Raw genomic sequence first — 15685 nt, 5'->3', positions numbered from 1 at the left:
GACGTTGCTCAAAATTGATAATATCTTGCTCTCATAGTGCTAGCTCAGACGGAGAAATGGTTGATGGCAGGGATCAAAGGGTCCTAAAGGTAAAAATCTGATAATAAAAAGAAGCTTGGATATATTTTCTCTCAAAGCAGAAATTGGCATCACAAACGAGTTGAAGAAGAATTGTAAAGACAAAATGTCTTAAGTAGATGGATTTTTAGTTGTTATGCAGTCTTAATTTTCTCACTTATTTTGGATTCTTGGACCCTGAATTAACTGAAATAAACGTCTAAGTCTACCTTCAAAAACACTGATCGTCAATTCGAGACTGCACACTTAAATGGAAAACATTAAAAATATCGATAGCTGAAGCCATTAATACCTTTAGCGAAAGCAAGTACTCTGATTTTGGGGTTAGTGCAGAACATGAAAGACGTATTGGCCAAAAGAAGCCAAGCCAAAAATGTGAAGATTCTGTATAAACACATTAGAGCGAGCTACGGATTGAGATTTATTCTTCCTTGGACGTGATAGTTCAAGAAATAATCACCCAATATGATCATATCATAATGTGGTAGGTGAATATGAATTTTGTCTCTATCCCAACTATTAAATCCTCAGATTGAAATCAATCTCGATAGTGCTCATAGCAACAATGACAAAAACAAATTTCGTCTGGAGCGAAAGAGGCGTCAACAGTTTGTCGCAATTTCTTCAAAAGTCTTTGAACTTCTCTAACAGGGACCTGTTTCAAATCTTGAGTTTAAAAAAAAAAATATCAGCTAGAATGCGACTAGATGATTCAGTTCTAAATATTGTCTAAATATTCGTGATGACTATTGAATGCCAGATTCTACTTTGAGAAAAAAAGAATGATTTCCAAGATTCTCTTCAGGTAGCATAATCAGAGTTTTGCATATTTCTGACAATTGCGGCAAGTATGGCTATATGCGAGCGAAGTTTTTCAGACTTAATTAAGTTGATCAAGAATTAATACTTGATGCTTTAATTGATGCTTTTCACTAACTAGGCAATTGGTGGAAAACAGATTTCCATAAAAGTATTGATAGTTTTGCGACCAAAAAAAAACTCGTAATATTTATGTGAGCTGGCGCTGTTTGAGCTATTTTTATCTATTTTGTATATTTTATTTTAATTACTTTTATAGGCTAGTGCTGAGTGCATGCCTGTCTCCCGCCAGCTCTTTTACTTTAGAAGTTAGTTGGTACGAGTCATGACCTGGCTCTATAAATAGAATGGATGATGTAGTGTCTTGTCCCTTTTTCCGGTGTTGACCGCTGGTCAGTGGTTGATTAGCTGGTCTGTGTGACCAAACAGTGATTTAGAAAGTTTTTATTTAGTGTTGTTCTGTGTGGACTGCCTGTAAGTTGAGGAATTGTTTGTTTTACTTTAGTTATTTCTAATTAAGATTTATTGTTTTCAGATGTGTTTTATTAAGTTTAGATGTAAACGGATTAGTGCCGTGCATCACAGGCTAATTAGTTAGCCATTGTCTATGATGGAACCGGAAGGTCCATTAATCTGGATAGCGTCACAAACCCCCCCCCCCCTTCCCCCGAGCCATCTCTAATGATCTCCTTGTTGCTGTTCTATACAATGTTTTATTATCTTATGTTTCTAAAAGTATTTCCATTAATATTATAATGATTATTTTATATATTTTTTATGTTTGTTTATTTTTGTAATTGCAGGCTATAATTCCTGTTGTGCCTGTCTGCTTTTCTGCCGCTAGTAACTTACTGTTTAGTGTTGGGGTAATTTAGGTTATTTGAGTGGTTTATTGTTTTGTAGTGGGTATATTTGTTTTATTACTGTTTTTTTGTGTCAATGTAAATAAAGTGTATATAGTTTATTTTATAAATTAAAGTTGGCTGTTTTCCTTTTAGTTAGCTAGTTTAGTTTAATTGTGCTGTCTGATCGCCCAGGCGAAGGCCGCCCTTTGGTCGCAGACCGGAGTGCACAGATCGGACCCACACGGTAGAGTTACCATCAACCTACCGGTTAAAAAATAAAATCTGTTTAGCAGAAAAAGGTCTAGTGCCTCCTGACCTGCTAACAGAAAACTGGTGTCAGAAGTGGGATCTGTGCTTGAGTGATCAGACGCACATTGTTTTTGAGATTAGGTTGTTGTTAGGTTTCTTTAGGCTTTCGTTAGGCATTGCTAGGATCGATTAAGTTAGTATTGGTTTTAGGACTTGGCAGCAGTGTTAAGAAATTTAATTTGTTGTAGGTTGATAGGAAGTTGTTGGTAGATGGATAGTTTAATTTGCTGTAGGAGTTTTGTTTAATTTTTCTTGCTGTGGTCAGTAATGAGTTGTTGTTTTTTTGGTAGTTAAGATGTAAGGCTTAGAAGTGAGTTTTTATAGGATGTGTGTCTAGGAGCTTGTCGGTTTTGGCATTTAGAGTTGTATAGTATTTTTAGATATGGGTATTAGGTTGGTCTTTTAGGTCAGTAGAGGCTACTAGTGTTAGGGGACTAGGTCAGCATTGTTAGGGAGCAGTAGCAGCAGGAAGCATGCAGCAGTCTACGACAGTAATCATGGTGCCTCGTGCTGATGCAACACTCCGGAAGTTCAATGGAGACGGCCCAGTTGGAGAATTGGAGGATTTCCTCCAAAGCATTGAGAGGTGTTGGCGACTTCAACATCTCCAACGACCAGAGGACAAGTGTGACCTCCTATATGCACACTTGGGAGAGTCTGTGAAAGATGAACTGAGGTGTCATCCTCAGGTTTCCTGGGACAGTCCAGAAGAGATTGTCGATATTCTTAGGTCTGAGTATGGAGACAGAAGAAACATCTCCGTAGTAATGGAGGAATTCATAGGAGTACGGCAGCAACCCAGAGAAACGGTGCAATCCTATACCATTCGTCTGCAAGCTGCATATGTTGCACTAGCAGGCAAGCTGCAATCCAAGCAAGTGTTTGTGCATGAGGATGTAATTCTCAGAGAACACTTTGTGAACCACCTAAGTGATGATTTGCTAAGGCGCCTTCTGCGGGAAAAGCTCTGGGAGCACCCCGAAACGTCTTTTGTTGCCCTGAGAGAGACAGCCATGAGGTGGACTGAAGAAGGGGTCCACACCAGCAACAATGTTTGTCAACAGTTGGCCAATTTATCCCACCAAGTGGATCAACTGACAGCCAAATTGTCATCGCATTTCAGGTCTGGTGGTATTCGCACCCGGAGACCACTGAGAAAATCCAGGAGGTGTTACTCCTGTGGTATGCCAGGCCATCTAGCCAGAGACTGCAAGTCCCAGAAGACACGCATGCAAATTAAGGGTCAGTCTCACTCTGCTCAGCGACCTTTAGGTTGTCAAAATTGCGGAAGCTGGAGACATCTGACCAGTAGTTGTCCCAAAGATAACATTGACATAATCCAGGTTGCCCCTAAACAACCAGAAGAGAGTCCATCACAACCATCTACGGTTTTCATTGTCAAGACAGTGACGTTACCAACAGTGGAACCCAAGGTCATACCGATGGTGAATGCAGTCGATTCCACTGGAGGTGAAGATATGTTAAATACCGTAACCTCAGAAAATCAAGTTACCGACTCTGACCAAGAAGGCAGTCTTGCACCTGCCTCTGTGGACGTAGAATGCCCAATTTTAATACAGCCGTGCAAAAATTTATCTGTAATCCCAGAAGTATGTTCAGATTCATTTGGCACATGGGCGTCTCTAAAGGCCTTAACCACTACATGTACCGGTACGAAAGACAAACTGGAAAATATTGAGAACCTAGCTCAAACATTTATTCGAAACTGTGTGGAGTCGAAAATTCTTAAATTTCTATCATTTGTTATACTGTGTATATTGCTATGTCTTTGATGTATTTTTTTCATTTGAGTTTTTATTTCTAAATTTGCTACTGATAATATTTATGCATTATGTTCGCCGAGAATGTATTTGAGCCTGTGGCTGTAGCTCTGTGTTGGTCTGTGTGACCTTGTAGAAATCTGAATAGTTTTGATAAGTCTGTGTGACTAGGTCTGCCAAACCTTTGTGGTTTCAATTCCCTTTAAGCCTGTGTGGTTTCGTTTCCCCTTCAAACCTGTGTGGTTTTGTTTCCTCTTAGCCTGGGTGGCATACTTGTACTGAGATTTGCTGACCAGACATGTTTTGCATTGTCTATGTCTGATGTCAATTGAAGATTCTTTGAATATATGTATGTAAAATATAATGTATATAATATTTTTTTATTTCTATATTTTGATGCACTGTATTTCTTTTTTTCTTGCTATGTCTTTGATTTATGCATTTATGTGACGATTCTCACTTTAGTATTTTATTGGCAGAATAATTGTGTCCTGTTGCCTGTTTTGCAACATGGAATTTTCAGAGTGTGCATGAGTAGGTAGTCCAGAGAGTTAGGTTGTCTGAAATGGATAGTGGTATTGTTTTACGGGTTTTTAGAACTTGCTGTAGATGTTGAATTTGTGTATTGTGATAGCACTGTAATTTTGTAGTATTATTGTTTTGCGGGGACGCAAAAGTTTTGAGCGGGGGTGAATGTGAGCTGGCGCTGTTTGAGCTATTTTTATCTATTTTGTATATTTTATTTTAATTACTTTTATAGGCTAGTGCTGAGTGCATGCCTGTCTCCCGCCAGCTCTTTTACTTTAGAAGTTAGTTGGTACGAGTCATGACCTGGCTCTATAAATAGAATGGATGATGTAGTGTCTTGTCCCTTTTTCCGGTGTTGACCGCTGGTCAGTGGTTGATTAGCTGGTCTGTGTGACCAAACAGTGATTTAGAAAGTTTTTATTTAGTGTTGTTCTGTGTGGACTGCCTGTAAGTTGAGGAATTGTTTGTTTTACTTTAGTTATTTCTAATTAAGATTTATTGTTTTCAGATGTGTTTTATTAAGTTTAGATGTAAACGGATTAGTGCCGTGCATCACAGGCTAATTAGTTAGCCATTGTCTATGATGGAACCGGAAGGTCCATTAATCTGGATAGCGTCACAAACCCCCCCCCCCCTTCCCCCGAGCCATCTCTAATGATCTCCTTGTTGCTGTTCTATACAATGTTTTATTATCTTATGTTTCTAAAAGTATTTCCATTAATATTATAATGATTATTTTATATATTTTTTATGTTTGTTTATTTTTGTAATTGCAGGCTATAATTCCTGTTGTGCCTGTCTGCTTTTCTGCCGCTAGTAACTTACTGTTTAGTGTTGGGGTAATTTAGGTTATTTGAGTGGTTTATTGTTTTGTAGTGGGTATATTTGTTTTATTACTGTTTTTTTGTGTCAATGTAAATAAAGTGTATATAGTTTATTTTATAAATTAAAGTTGGCTGTTTTCCTTTTAGTTAGCTAGTTTAGTTTAATTGTGCTGTCTGATCGCCCAGGCGAAGGCCGCCCTTTGGTCGCAGACCGGAGTGCACAGATCGGACCCACACGGTAGAGTTACCATCAACCTACCGGTTAAAAAATAAAATCTGTTTAGCAGAAAAAGGTCTAGTGCCTCCTGACCTGCTAACATTTATTTATAGTATATTTTGTTAACGTATAATAACGTATTTTCGTTGTTTTATATCGGGGGAAGGGGGGCATCATGAGGAGATGCCGCACTAGGCATCAAACACCCTAGCTACGCAACTGTATAGACGTATTCAACATGAGAGGAAATAAAATATACTGATCATAGACATAAATTATATCTAGACTGGAAATCGGAAACAAAATCTTATCCGCGATTGATCGATTCACAGACCTATATATATAGATTTTTATGTGCGTAACTCTTTTTCAAGCTGTAAGGGAAGTAAAAAAGTTAAGTTCCCCTTTCAGACCTTGTGGTCTATAGGGCAGATGATGTAAAGGTCATCTGATTCTGTGGCCTACGGTTAACAAGGGTTTCATGTGGCCAGCACAACGACCAACCGCCTTTACTTTTCCCCAACTAATGTCAGGTACCCATTCTTGCTATTGAGTGTGATCTAAATAGGGAATAGAATTTTTTGATATACTGTATGACTTCGCTACACGCAAGGCTCGTAAAGTAATTCTGTACGTAGTAAAGGATGAATAGAATGCAAAGACGAATGAATTTTCTAATATAAACTCTTAAGTTTCACTTATAATCCGTATCCCTACCGAAACTGGGCCCCGCGAATTCCGTTTCACATAGGGTCCCACAATGTTTAAGTCCGGCCCTGCTATTTAGTGACGGGTGAATACAGAGTAGGTTACTTGTTCTCTCCCCCCCCCCCTCTTTTTTTAGCCGCTACGTGAGGTAGAAATAAAAAAGAGTGATCTTTCTTGGTCACAACGGTCCGACCCTGCCATTTACTACTTGTTCACCCCCACCCCTCTTTTTTTTCCTGGCGTAACTCTAGTTCGTCCGACTTGCAGAAATAAAAGAGTGATCTTGCTTGCGTGTCCAAACTCTTATATCATATGAAAAAATTATATATATAGATTTACGCAAATATATAGTATGAAACAAAGCTATTTCCTGTTGGTTTCCATTGAGTTAATGTTTCAAAAATCATAGATCGAAATAATTCATGTCTGCTGATTTTTATCATCTTATGTACATTTAAATAGATTGATTACCTAGATTATGTATCTAAAAATTGCAAAATAATAATTATGAGACGAAAATACTCTTGTGTGATATTTGATGTTCAATTACTAGATCTAGATCTAAACATTAAATTATATGTTACATAGGTTAGGGTTAAAAAACAACAACAACCTAACTTCATACTACTATTTTACAAAATAACGCATTGATTCAACTTTTTAAATAAATGTTCACATTTTTTGTAGTGTTAAAAGATCTCCATGTCCAGTCTAGATATTGTTGATATGGTGCGCAAAGGTGCACGCGTTCAATATAATAAAGTATTGTTCTCGGCCATGACACTAATTGTGATTGTTTGTTTATTGCTGACTGTGAACATCAATCTTAATTAACAGATATAATATATATAAGTCTATGATACTGATATTTCAATGACGCGCTAGTGTGCACATGCATATAATAGGCCTACCAATATGTTAAAAGTTCTGGATCCGCTAGTAGTGTAGGCCTAACTGGTTTAGCATGCATGATTATTAAGATTCATATATCATTTATGTTAGTCATACGCTTTGTAAATTTCCAGTATTGCGTCTCATTTATTGCTTCGCTCATATACTCTTCAAGGAATTGTAGCCCTAATCTAGAATCGGATTTGTGAATATGTTTTATTGGAAATCACGATTATATTTTTTTGTATCCACATCGTTGCATTGTGATAAACACAGCGCATTGTTTCTAGTGATGGGGTAACCATGGAATTATAGTATAGGGCTAATTCTATGGGGGTAACATTAGAAATGTCGTTAACAGAAGTCTCCTGTAGAACTAAAAATATCAAAAATTTAATTGCAAGACAGACGAAGAACGAAATAAATATAGTGTGTGAAAATGTTTATTAAAAATACATATATCAGAACTCGATTTTCTTAAGATTTAAAATTTTAGGGAAATCTTATTGGAGACCTTTTGGCGGCCCTCAGTTGGTGGTGCCCAAGACATGATAGCCTCCCCTCCACCTTGACACGCCAATTTATACTATTGATCTGGCTAGAATGATAACGAAAAGGTTCTCACAGACTCCAATAATATTTTTAAACATTTTATTTTTGAAACAAAATAAATTGAAAGAATTTAAAATGAAAAGAAGGACAAAGATTTCGAATGACAAGAAAATAATATTTCTTCTAAAAATTCATTTTACGATATTTATGCATGGGATTAAAGGAAGGTTTTGGGGCCAGAGTCTTGTTCGAGCCTCTTGATATATTATGCAGCTTTGAAGAACATGGTCAGCATTCTCTTGTGATGCTCCACGAGGGCAGGTCTTGCTTGTCCCGATATTTGTTGTCTCATTTTGTTATGTCCGGAAAATTATGCGTTGGTCATGTCGAGATAGCTTATAGCCTAATAGGCGTCCTTTTTCTTGTAATTGGGATGTGAACTGGTCCAATATTCATTTATTCTACACTCTATTATTTTCATATTTTCTTCTGGGTAAAAAAGGGATTTTCATTTGTTTTTTTCATTTATCAATACACGACCATTATGTCTATATGACCATTATGTCTCTATGACCATTATGTCTATATGACCATTATGTCTCTATGACCATTATGCCTATAAGACCATTATGTCAATATGACCATTATGTCTCTATGACCATTATTTCTTTAAGACCATTATGTCTCTATGACCATTATGTCTATATGACCATTATGTCTATATGACCATTATGTCAATATGACCATTATGTCTATATGACCATTATGTCTATATGACCATTATGTCTATATGACCATTATGTCAATATGACCATTATGTCTATATGACCATTATGTCTATATGACCATTATGTCAATATGACCATTATGTCTATATGACCATTATGTCTATATGACCATTATGTCTATATGACCATTATGTCAATATGACCATTATGTCTATATGACCATTATGTCTATATGACCATTATGTCAATATGACCATTATGTCTATATGACCATTATGTCTATATGACCATTATGTCTCTATGACCATTATGTCTATATGACCATTATGTCTATATGACCATTATGTCAATATGACCATTATGTCTATATGACCATTATGTCTATATGACCATTATGTCTATATGACCATCATGTCTGCTTTTTCATTGCCTTGTAATTCAATGATATTGTGTACGAATCTGGACGGACACTAGATCTATATTTGGAGGCGTCACCGTTTCTTTCCATTCCGACATGTCTTTTGCTTTAACCAGTCTTTTCGATGGCAGGCCCGTCTATTATTTGATGTTGTCTTTCATAGGCGTAGCCAGGATTTTTTCTTTTCGGCGATGGGATATTTTTCTCCCTCTCCACCATATATAAAGCTCCTCCTTCGTGATCTTTCAGGCCCCTCAATCTATGCCCTATGAGGGTTCCACCAGGGCTTCATCTGGGCCCCACTGATTTGCGCTCTGGAAAAATCTTGGGGCTAGACAATGGACCAGTTTTTTATATTTGTTTTTGAAGTGTCACGTACTATATTAGATCTAGAAAATTTAAATTGGCTTAGAATATATGCAGAGTTCATACACACGCGGCGCAAACAAACACGCACATATATCATATAGGCCTCTATGTCGTTATAGTAGACACGTTTTGAACTACTTTTTGACTTATAAACATAAAATGTTATGAAATGTTATAGTTAAAAATTACAATCCAACTTATTTAATAAAGTATAATATAAAATAAACTCATCACAATTTCGATTTCAGCATTTGTAAAACTGTAAATGCAAAGAAAGAAAGAAGCAGTAAAACATAGGAACCTAGACACATTTTTATGAAAATAAAATAATTAAAAACAGCAATATTGTTTGTATTAATAAAATCTTTGCTCATGGACATGATCTTTGAATATCTCACTATTGTATTATTATTTGTTGTTAAAAATATATCTGGATAGTAGGCTACTGGTTAGTAGGCCTACCAGATAATGTTGTACATTTGATGCCTATTTTTTTACTATATTGTTATAATTTTTTAGTAAAAAAAGCATTAAAATATACTTTTTTTTTTGCATTAAAATGCTCAATTTGTGTGTTTTCAATGTTATTAACTAATCTGTTTTCACTTAAAGATTGTAAAAAAAAAAAAAATATTTTTTTTATATAATGTTCCTCACGGGCCACTTCCTGCTACGTACACTGCCAGTGTACATCTCACAGAATCGTTACTATATGGAATTTTTCAAAAATTCTATTTGCAGTGTCTTAGTTTGACCAATAGAAATTGATATTTAATAGAAAATGTATATTTAATGCAGTAATAAAGTTTTGGTAGTTAATGGGTTAATAATCTAGAGGAGTCTATCCGAGCCAACATCAAGGTCATGTTTTTCTTTTACCTCCCCTCGTATTATGTTACGTAATAACTTTCTGTGCCCACTGAGATAACAGCTAGACGGGGGGGGGGGGGGGGCATTCCTTTTCAGTAGGGGGGGGGGGAGGGGAGAGAGACGGCTGGACTTTACCTGAATCGCGTAAAAACTTACCAGCAGCCAACACCGAGCGACGATTCAAAGGGGCAAATACCTAGTCAGGGGCCCCGTTTGTTTTAGGGGACTTCTAAAGGGGCCCCGATCAGGCTAAGTAATAAAAAAAAAAACAAAAAAAAAAAAAACGAGCGGCCGAGCTTTATTGTATGCAGCGTGTATGTTATAGGGTGTATAGTACGTAGAAAATTTTTATGATAAATTTAAAATACTAAAATATTCAGTTCGAAAAAGGCTACAATCGTTTTCATTAAATATGTAAATAAAATATTAAATCAAAAGAATCATTACACACGAGAGACAGATGAAACACTTGTTTTTATTTCATAGCTTTATATACAATAAAACAAAATATTTAAATGTACAAATAAAAACGGAGCAATAAAAGTTTATATAAACAAAATAATTAAACATTTAATGGGTTTATTGTGTGTTTATAATGAAATGTCTCGTCCGAGATTAGAGCGAGGCGGGAAGGGCACTCGTTGCCAGTAGGACGAGAAGGGGGTAGGTGGTGGTGTCTAGTCCCTAGTGACACCTCGTTGTTTAGAAAATGAGGACATTGTACCTATCTCAAATCAGGTCAGCGTACCCACGGTTAAATGCCAGAAAGATGCCGATTAAAACTTAGCTCAAGACTACAGCAGGGAAACAAAATTAACATAGCTTAAAAATTACAAACACAGTTCCTAGTGACACCTCATTGTTTACAAAAATAGGACATTGTACCTATCTCAAATCAGGTCAGCTCACTCACGCTTTAATGCCAGAAAGACGCCGATTAAAGCTTAGTTCAAGGCTACAGCAGGGAAACATAATTAACGTAGGTTAAATTACAAAAACAATTAAAAGGAAAATTAAATGTAAACGGGTCAAGGATGGGTATTGAGATGTCACGGTTCTTTAATCTAAAGAAAGATATAAAAGGCGGAGTGTTAGCTTGAGACGAGAGAGAGATCTAGAAAGTTAGACTTAGAAGTCGCTAGTTTTTAAAGTAAATATTTACTCATTGATCATTTTCACTGAATCCTGTATCTGTTTTATATATCTTTGTACATACATTTATTGTTTCAAGTTCAAGTTTTAAATAATTAAAACTCAAGAAAACATATCAGCACTTTGTTACTTCATTGATTACTAAAGTGTTTGAACTATAATCAAGGCACCTCCGAACCCACATATGTCACACGTTTATAGCATCAAGATCTGTCAGTTAAATAAACGTAATTAACACGTGACAGGTGGGACCTTAACTGTATTACGCAAAAGTCAGGCCGCCAGCCGACGCCGAGCTGTTAAGCGAAAGGGTGAATCTCTTCATTCCCTGCTACTTAAAGGCCCCATTCATCTAGGGGGGGGGGTATGAATGGGCCCAGGACTACTATCGGCTTCCCCGTGCGGGCCCCTAACTCAACCCGGGCCTGAACAATTAGCTTTGCTGGCTGGGGACCGAATCAGAAACCCCATTAGTAACGAACCATGCTGGGAATTACTCCCTTAGAGCACGTGGAGGAAGCTAGCAGTGAGTTTTAAGGTCGTCTTGTCCCCGTACAAGGACAGCCTCTGTGTCGGACATGTACCAGTTATCTCTCTATCCAATCCTTGTCCCAATCATCCTTCGTGCAGAACTCTGCATTCTTAAAGAATGTGTTATATTGTCTCATCGTCCTCCATGCAGTAGCGACACCTTGTGTCGTAATTTTCCCTCCACCGTCGAAGTAAGCTCCGATTGGACAGTGTCCGACTCGGAACTGGGCTAGGACCGTCTGTTCCGCACGATTAAGTTGCCACCACGCATCTCTTTTGTCTGGTCTACTCATTGCCATGTGGAGCTCACTGCCCTTATCCGAAGAATCCCAGCCATCGTAAAGTAATGCTCACTCCGAATCGTAGGAGACGCCCCCGACCGTGAGGACGTCCCATACCCTTCTGACACCTTCTTCTATCCCCACTAAGGCCTCTAGTGCGGACATCGAATCCGTGAATATGGAGTATGTCGTTGGCTGACGCAGCCCCGTTACGTACCTTCGTTTCCACCCAATCCAGTGCCTGGAACATTGCTTCCAATTCAGCCTCGAGGCTGCTTTTCCCCTGACAGTGTCCCGTAAGCTTGTCTCTTTCGGGGGTGCCAGAGAGTCGGACTACCGCCCCATACCCAGCTTTCACAGTGCCCTCGAGCGTCTGCACAGAGCCGTCCGTGTAGATCAGTGATTCCCAAAGTGGTCTATATGGACCCCCAGGGGTCTACGACGACCTCCAGGGGGTCCACGGAAATTAAAAAAGAAATTGGGGGTCTATGAGATGCTTTTGGGGGTCTACGATAATGGATTTCATTTAAAACCATTACACAATTATAGTCACCGGGCTATGCCTGCAATCGCCGATTTTTAATTGTTTCGTTGACGAATGCACTGCTAATTTTTTTATTTTTTTAACATTTACTAATTCTGACCTAAGAGAACGACAGAGTGGATATAATTAGATTTGAATAAATAAAATGTCAATAAGACTTAGTACTAATGTTTTAATTGTAGAAAAAGGATTGTGGTAAGTGATTACCAGCTGTTTGAGTCTGATGGTAGAGATAGTGATTATTTAGTTCAACTGGAGAGTGGAATGCAACTAAATGTGGCATTTGAAGGTTATTGAGCTCTGTTGAGTAAACCATTTCAAGACTTCAAGATTCTATTTGAAACATGATAATAGTAATAATATATTATAATAATCTGTATTATCCGTTAGGAAATTTGTTTTACAATTGTGCCTTACACATTACAATACATTATAAGAGCAAACAATTTGTAGGATATTGCACAAACTATACATTCCTACAACAGTTTCTCTTTACTTTAGCATTACATGTAAAATTTTGTTGAATGAGTTTTTATGTCTATTTTTATTTTTGTGATCAGTGTCTTATATCTTCTTTGAGATGTTCATAGATTACAATCATGAAACAGAAGTGGTTGTTTTTTGCTTAAAATCTGTATAGCTTACCTATCAATGTCTTTTTTTCCTTGACTAATTGTCCAAGTGTGCGCTTTGTTTGTTGGCGATGATCTTGGTACTGCATTGAACGTTACTATTTTTTAAAGTATATTTTATTTGTTTATGTTTAGATTGCCATACATGGCAGTGATGTTGAAACTTAAAATAATGCAGACGTTAGCATGGTAAAACATTGATGCTTATCCTATTAGGATTATTTTTCACTATAATAAAAGAAATATTTTTTATGATGTTATTAGTTTTATTTTATGTGCATTGATTTCTTAGAATGAATAATACGATGCTATACATCTGCTCTCATGGATGGGATAGTTATTTCCTGACAACTGCAGAACCTCACTTTTATTTTCTTTTATTTCCAACACACATGATACTTTATTTGTACGCCTACCTTGATACTTTATTTGTACGCCTACCTTAGCTAATTCTTTAACTTTCAATCCTGGTGAAATCCTCTTGTGCGAGGGTTAGGGTTTTAAAATATCCTAATTATGTCTACAGGTGACTGATATTTAACATGGTCGAATCTAGAAAGAAATGTAGACAGTATAGTATTGAATATTTGAAATTTGGCTTCATTCCTTCCTCATGCAGCAAGCTATTACCTATGTGCCTTTTATGTAACAAAATTTTGTGTAATGACGCTATGAAACCATCTAAACTGGAGAATCATTTGAAACGATCATTTGAAACGATGCCACCCAGACAAAATCGATAAAGACTTTAAGTATTTTCAAACACTTAAAGATAGATCTCAGACTAGACCTACAGTGGACAAAATGTTCACTTCGATATCACAAAGAGAAGATGATGGTTTACGAGCATCTTACAATATTTCTTTACTGATAGCAAAATCCGGAAAACCTCACACTGTAGGTGAAAAATTGATTTTGCCAGCCGTTGCAGAAGTCTTACAAACTGTTTTACACAAGCATGCTTCTGATATCATTAAAACAATTACTTTAAGTAACAACACAGTTCAAAGACGAATAGATGAAATGAGTCATGACACTGAAAACTTCTTGTGTAAATATTTGCAAACTACATGCTTCTCTATACAGCTGGACGAGTCAACCTTGCCTAGTAATGAAGCATTATTGTTGGCATATGTTCGTTTTATTATGGATCAAGAAATCCACGAAGAACTTCTATTTGCAAAAACTTTGGCCATTGACACAAAAGGCGAATCAATACTGAAAGTTTTGAAGGACTACTTTAAAGAAAAAGAGATCCCTTTAGGAAATATAATATCAGTAGCAACAGATGGAGCACCTGCAATGGTTGGACGCTGCCGAGGATTTGTGAGCTTTTTAAAAGAAAATGTACCCGGTGTGTTAGCAATACACTGCGTTATCCATAGACAACATTTAGTTGCTAAAAATCTCAGTGTCAGATTGCATGAATCTCTTCAGTTTGTCATTACTGCTGTTAATCGAATCCGAGCCAACGCTTTGAATACTCGATTATTTGCTCAATTGTGTGAAGAAAATGACGAGAACTTTCACCAACTGCTCCTTCACTCTGAAGTTCGGTGGTTGTCGAAAGGCTTATGTCTGACTAGATTTTTTTCTCTTTTTGACACTGTTTCAGAGTTCTTGCATGATAAAGATTCAATTTTTAAAACAAAATTTAATTAAGCGGAAATCGGACATTGCCTATTTGACAGACTTATTTCAGAAATTTAATGAAGTTAACTTGCAGCTAGAAGGGGATAACCTGAATTTGATCAAAACAAAGTCCATGATCTCAGCATTTCTTGCAAGAATATAATTAATGAAGCAAAACATTGGTCGTGGCGAATTTTCCCAATTTCCAAATTTAGAACACAAAATGTCAGGAGGACATTTTCATTTATGTTGAGCATTTGAATTCCCTATATTCTGATTTTCAAATTAGATTTGAGGATATTCTGAATATGGTAATACCTCAGTGGATTATTGATCCATATGTTGATATTATAGAAGAGGATGATGTAGCATTGCAAGAAGAACTTCTAGGAATAAGTACTAACGAAGAACTGAAAGTACAATTTAAAAAAGGATATCAGCTCTTTTGGCTTCCAAAAGATATACCCGATACGTATCCCATATTATGGAATATCGTCAGAAATTTTCTAATTGCTTTTCCATCTTCCTATCTTATGGAAAGAGGGTTCAGCACTGTTACCAATCTTCTACTAAATACAAGAAACAAACTGGACATCACTAACAGAGGAGATTGAAGATTAAGCCTAACGAAATGGAAGCCCAACATTGATATGTTGGTATCAAAGCATCAGGCCCATCCTTCCCACTCATGTGCTTTGTACAATTTTTTTTTGCTTCATACTTTCATGTAAAACTTATTAAATTTTATTTTGCTTCGTTTTAATTTGTATATATACCAATTAACGTGTGCTTCATAATAATTTGTTTTACTTTTATTCACATAAATACAGTTTAAAAAACAGTAAAAAAAAATTAAGTTGTTACATTTACAAAATTAAAATAATAGTTAAGCAGGGGGTCTACCGAAAACCAGAAAACATGTTAGGGGGTCTACGAGACAAAAAAGTTTGGGAACCACTGGTGTAGATGGTGGTCA

The 15685-nt window shown here is 36.7% G+C and overlaps 2 protein-coding genes across 3 annotated transcripts; both read left to right on the top strand.

Moving 5' to 3' along the window:
- Window positions 1–1095: 1095 nt before the first annotated feature.
- Window positions 1096–9993, top strand: LOC129928825 (uncharacterized). Of its 2 annotated transcripts, none has more exons than XR_008780321.1 (2): window positions 1096–4807; window positions 5137–9993. XR_008780321.1 is itself a non-coding variant. In XM_056045091.1 (2 exons), the coding sequence occupies exon 2, from the start codon at window positions 2525–2527 to the stop codon at window positions 3842–3844; it is 1320 nt and encodes a 439-aa protein (XP_055901066.1). In that variant the 5' UTR covers window positions 1096–1371; window positions 1701–2524; the 3' UTR covers window positions 3845–9993. The 2 variants fall into 2 exon arrangements, 1 of the variants encoding a protein (XP_055901066.1); XM_056045091.1 differs by having other exon boundaries at window positions 1096–1371; window positions 1701–9993.
- Window positions 9994–11575: 1582 nt separating this feature from the next.
- LOC129921597 (protein FAM200C-like) lies at window positions 11576–15387 on the top strand. Its single transcript, XM_056043141.1, is given in 2 exon segments — window positions 11576–13778; window positions 13780–15387. Coding segments are annotated over 2 exon segments (1119 nt in total). The 5' UTR covers window positions 11576–13619; the 3' UTR covers window positions 14740–15387.
- The last annotated feature ends 298 nt before the right edge of the window (window positions 15388–15685 follow it).

This window comes from Biomphalaria glabrata, chromosome 10 (genome assembly GCF_947242115.1).
Source record: "Biomphalaria glabrata chromosome 10, xgBioGlab47.1, whole genome shotgun sequence".
NCBI classification, from domain to species: domain Eukaryota; kingdom Metazoa; phylum Mollusca; class Gastropoda; family Planorbidae; genus Biomphalaria; species Biomphalaria glabrata.
Note: the sequence above shows the minus strand (reverse complement) of the source record. Positions and strands in the feature narration are given on the sequence as shown.

Coding starts and splice junctions, on each gene's coding strand:
- LOC129928825 (XM_056045091.1), top strand. CDS start 2,525: ATGCAGCAGTCTACGACAGTAATCATGGTGCCTCGTGCTGATGCAACA.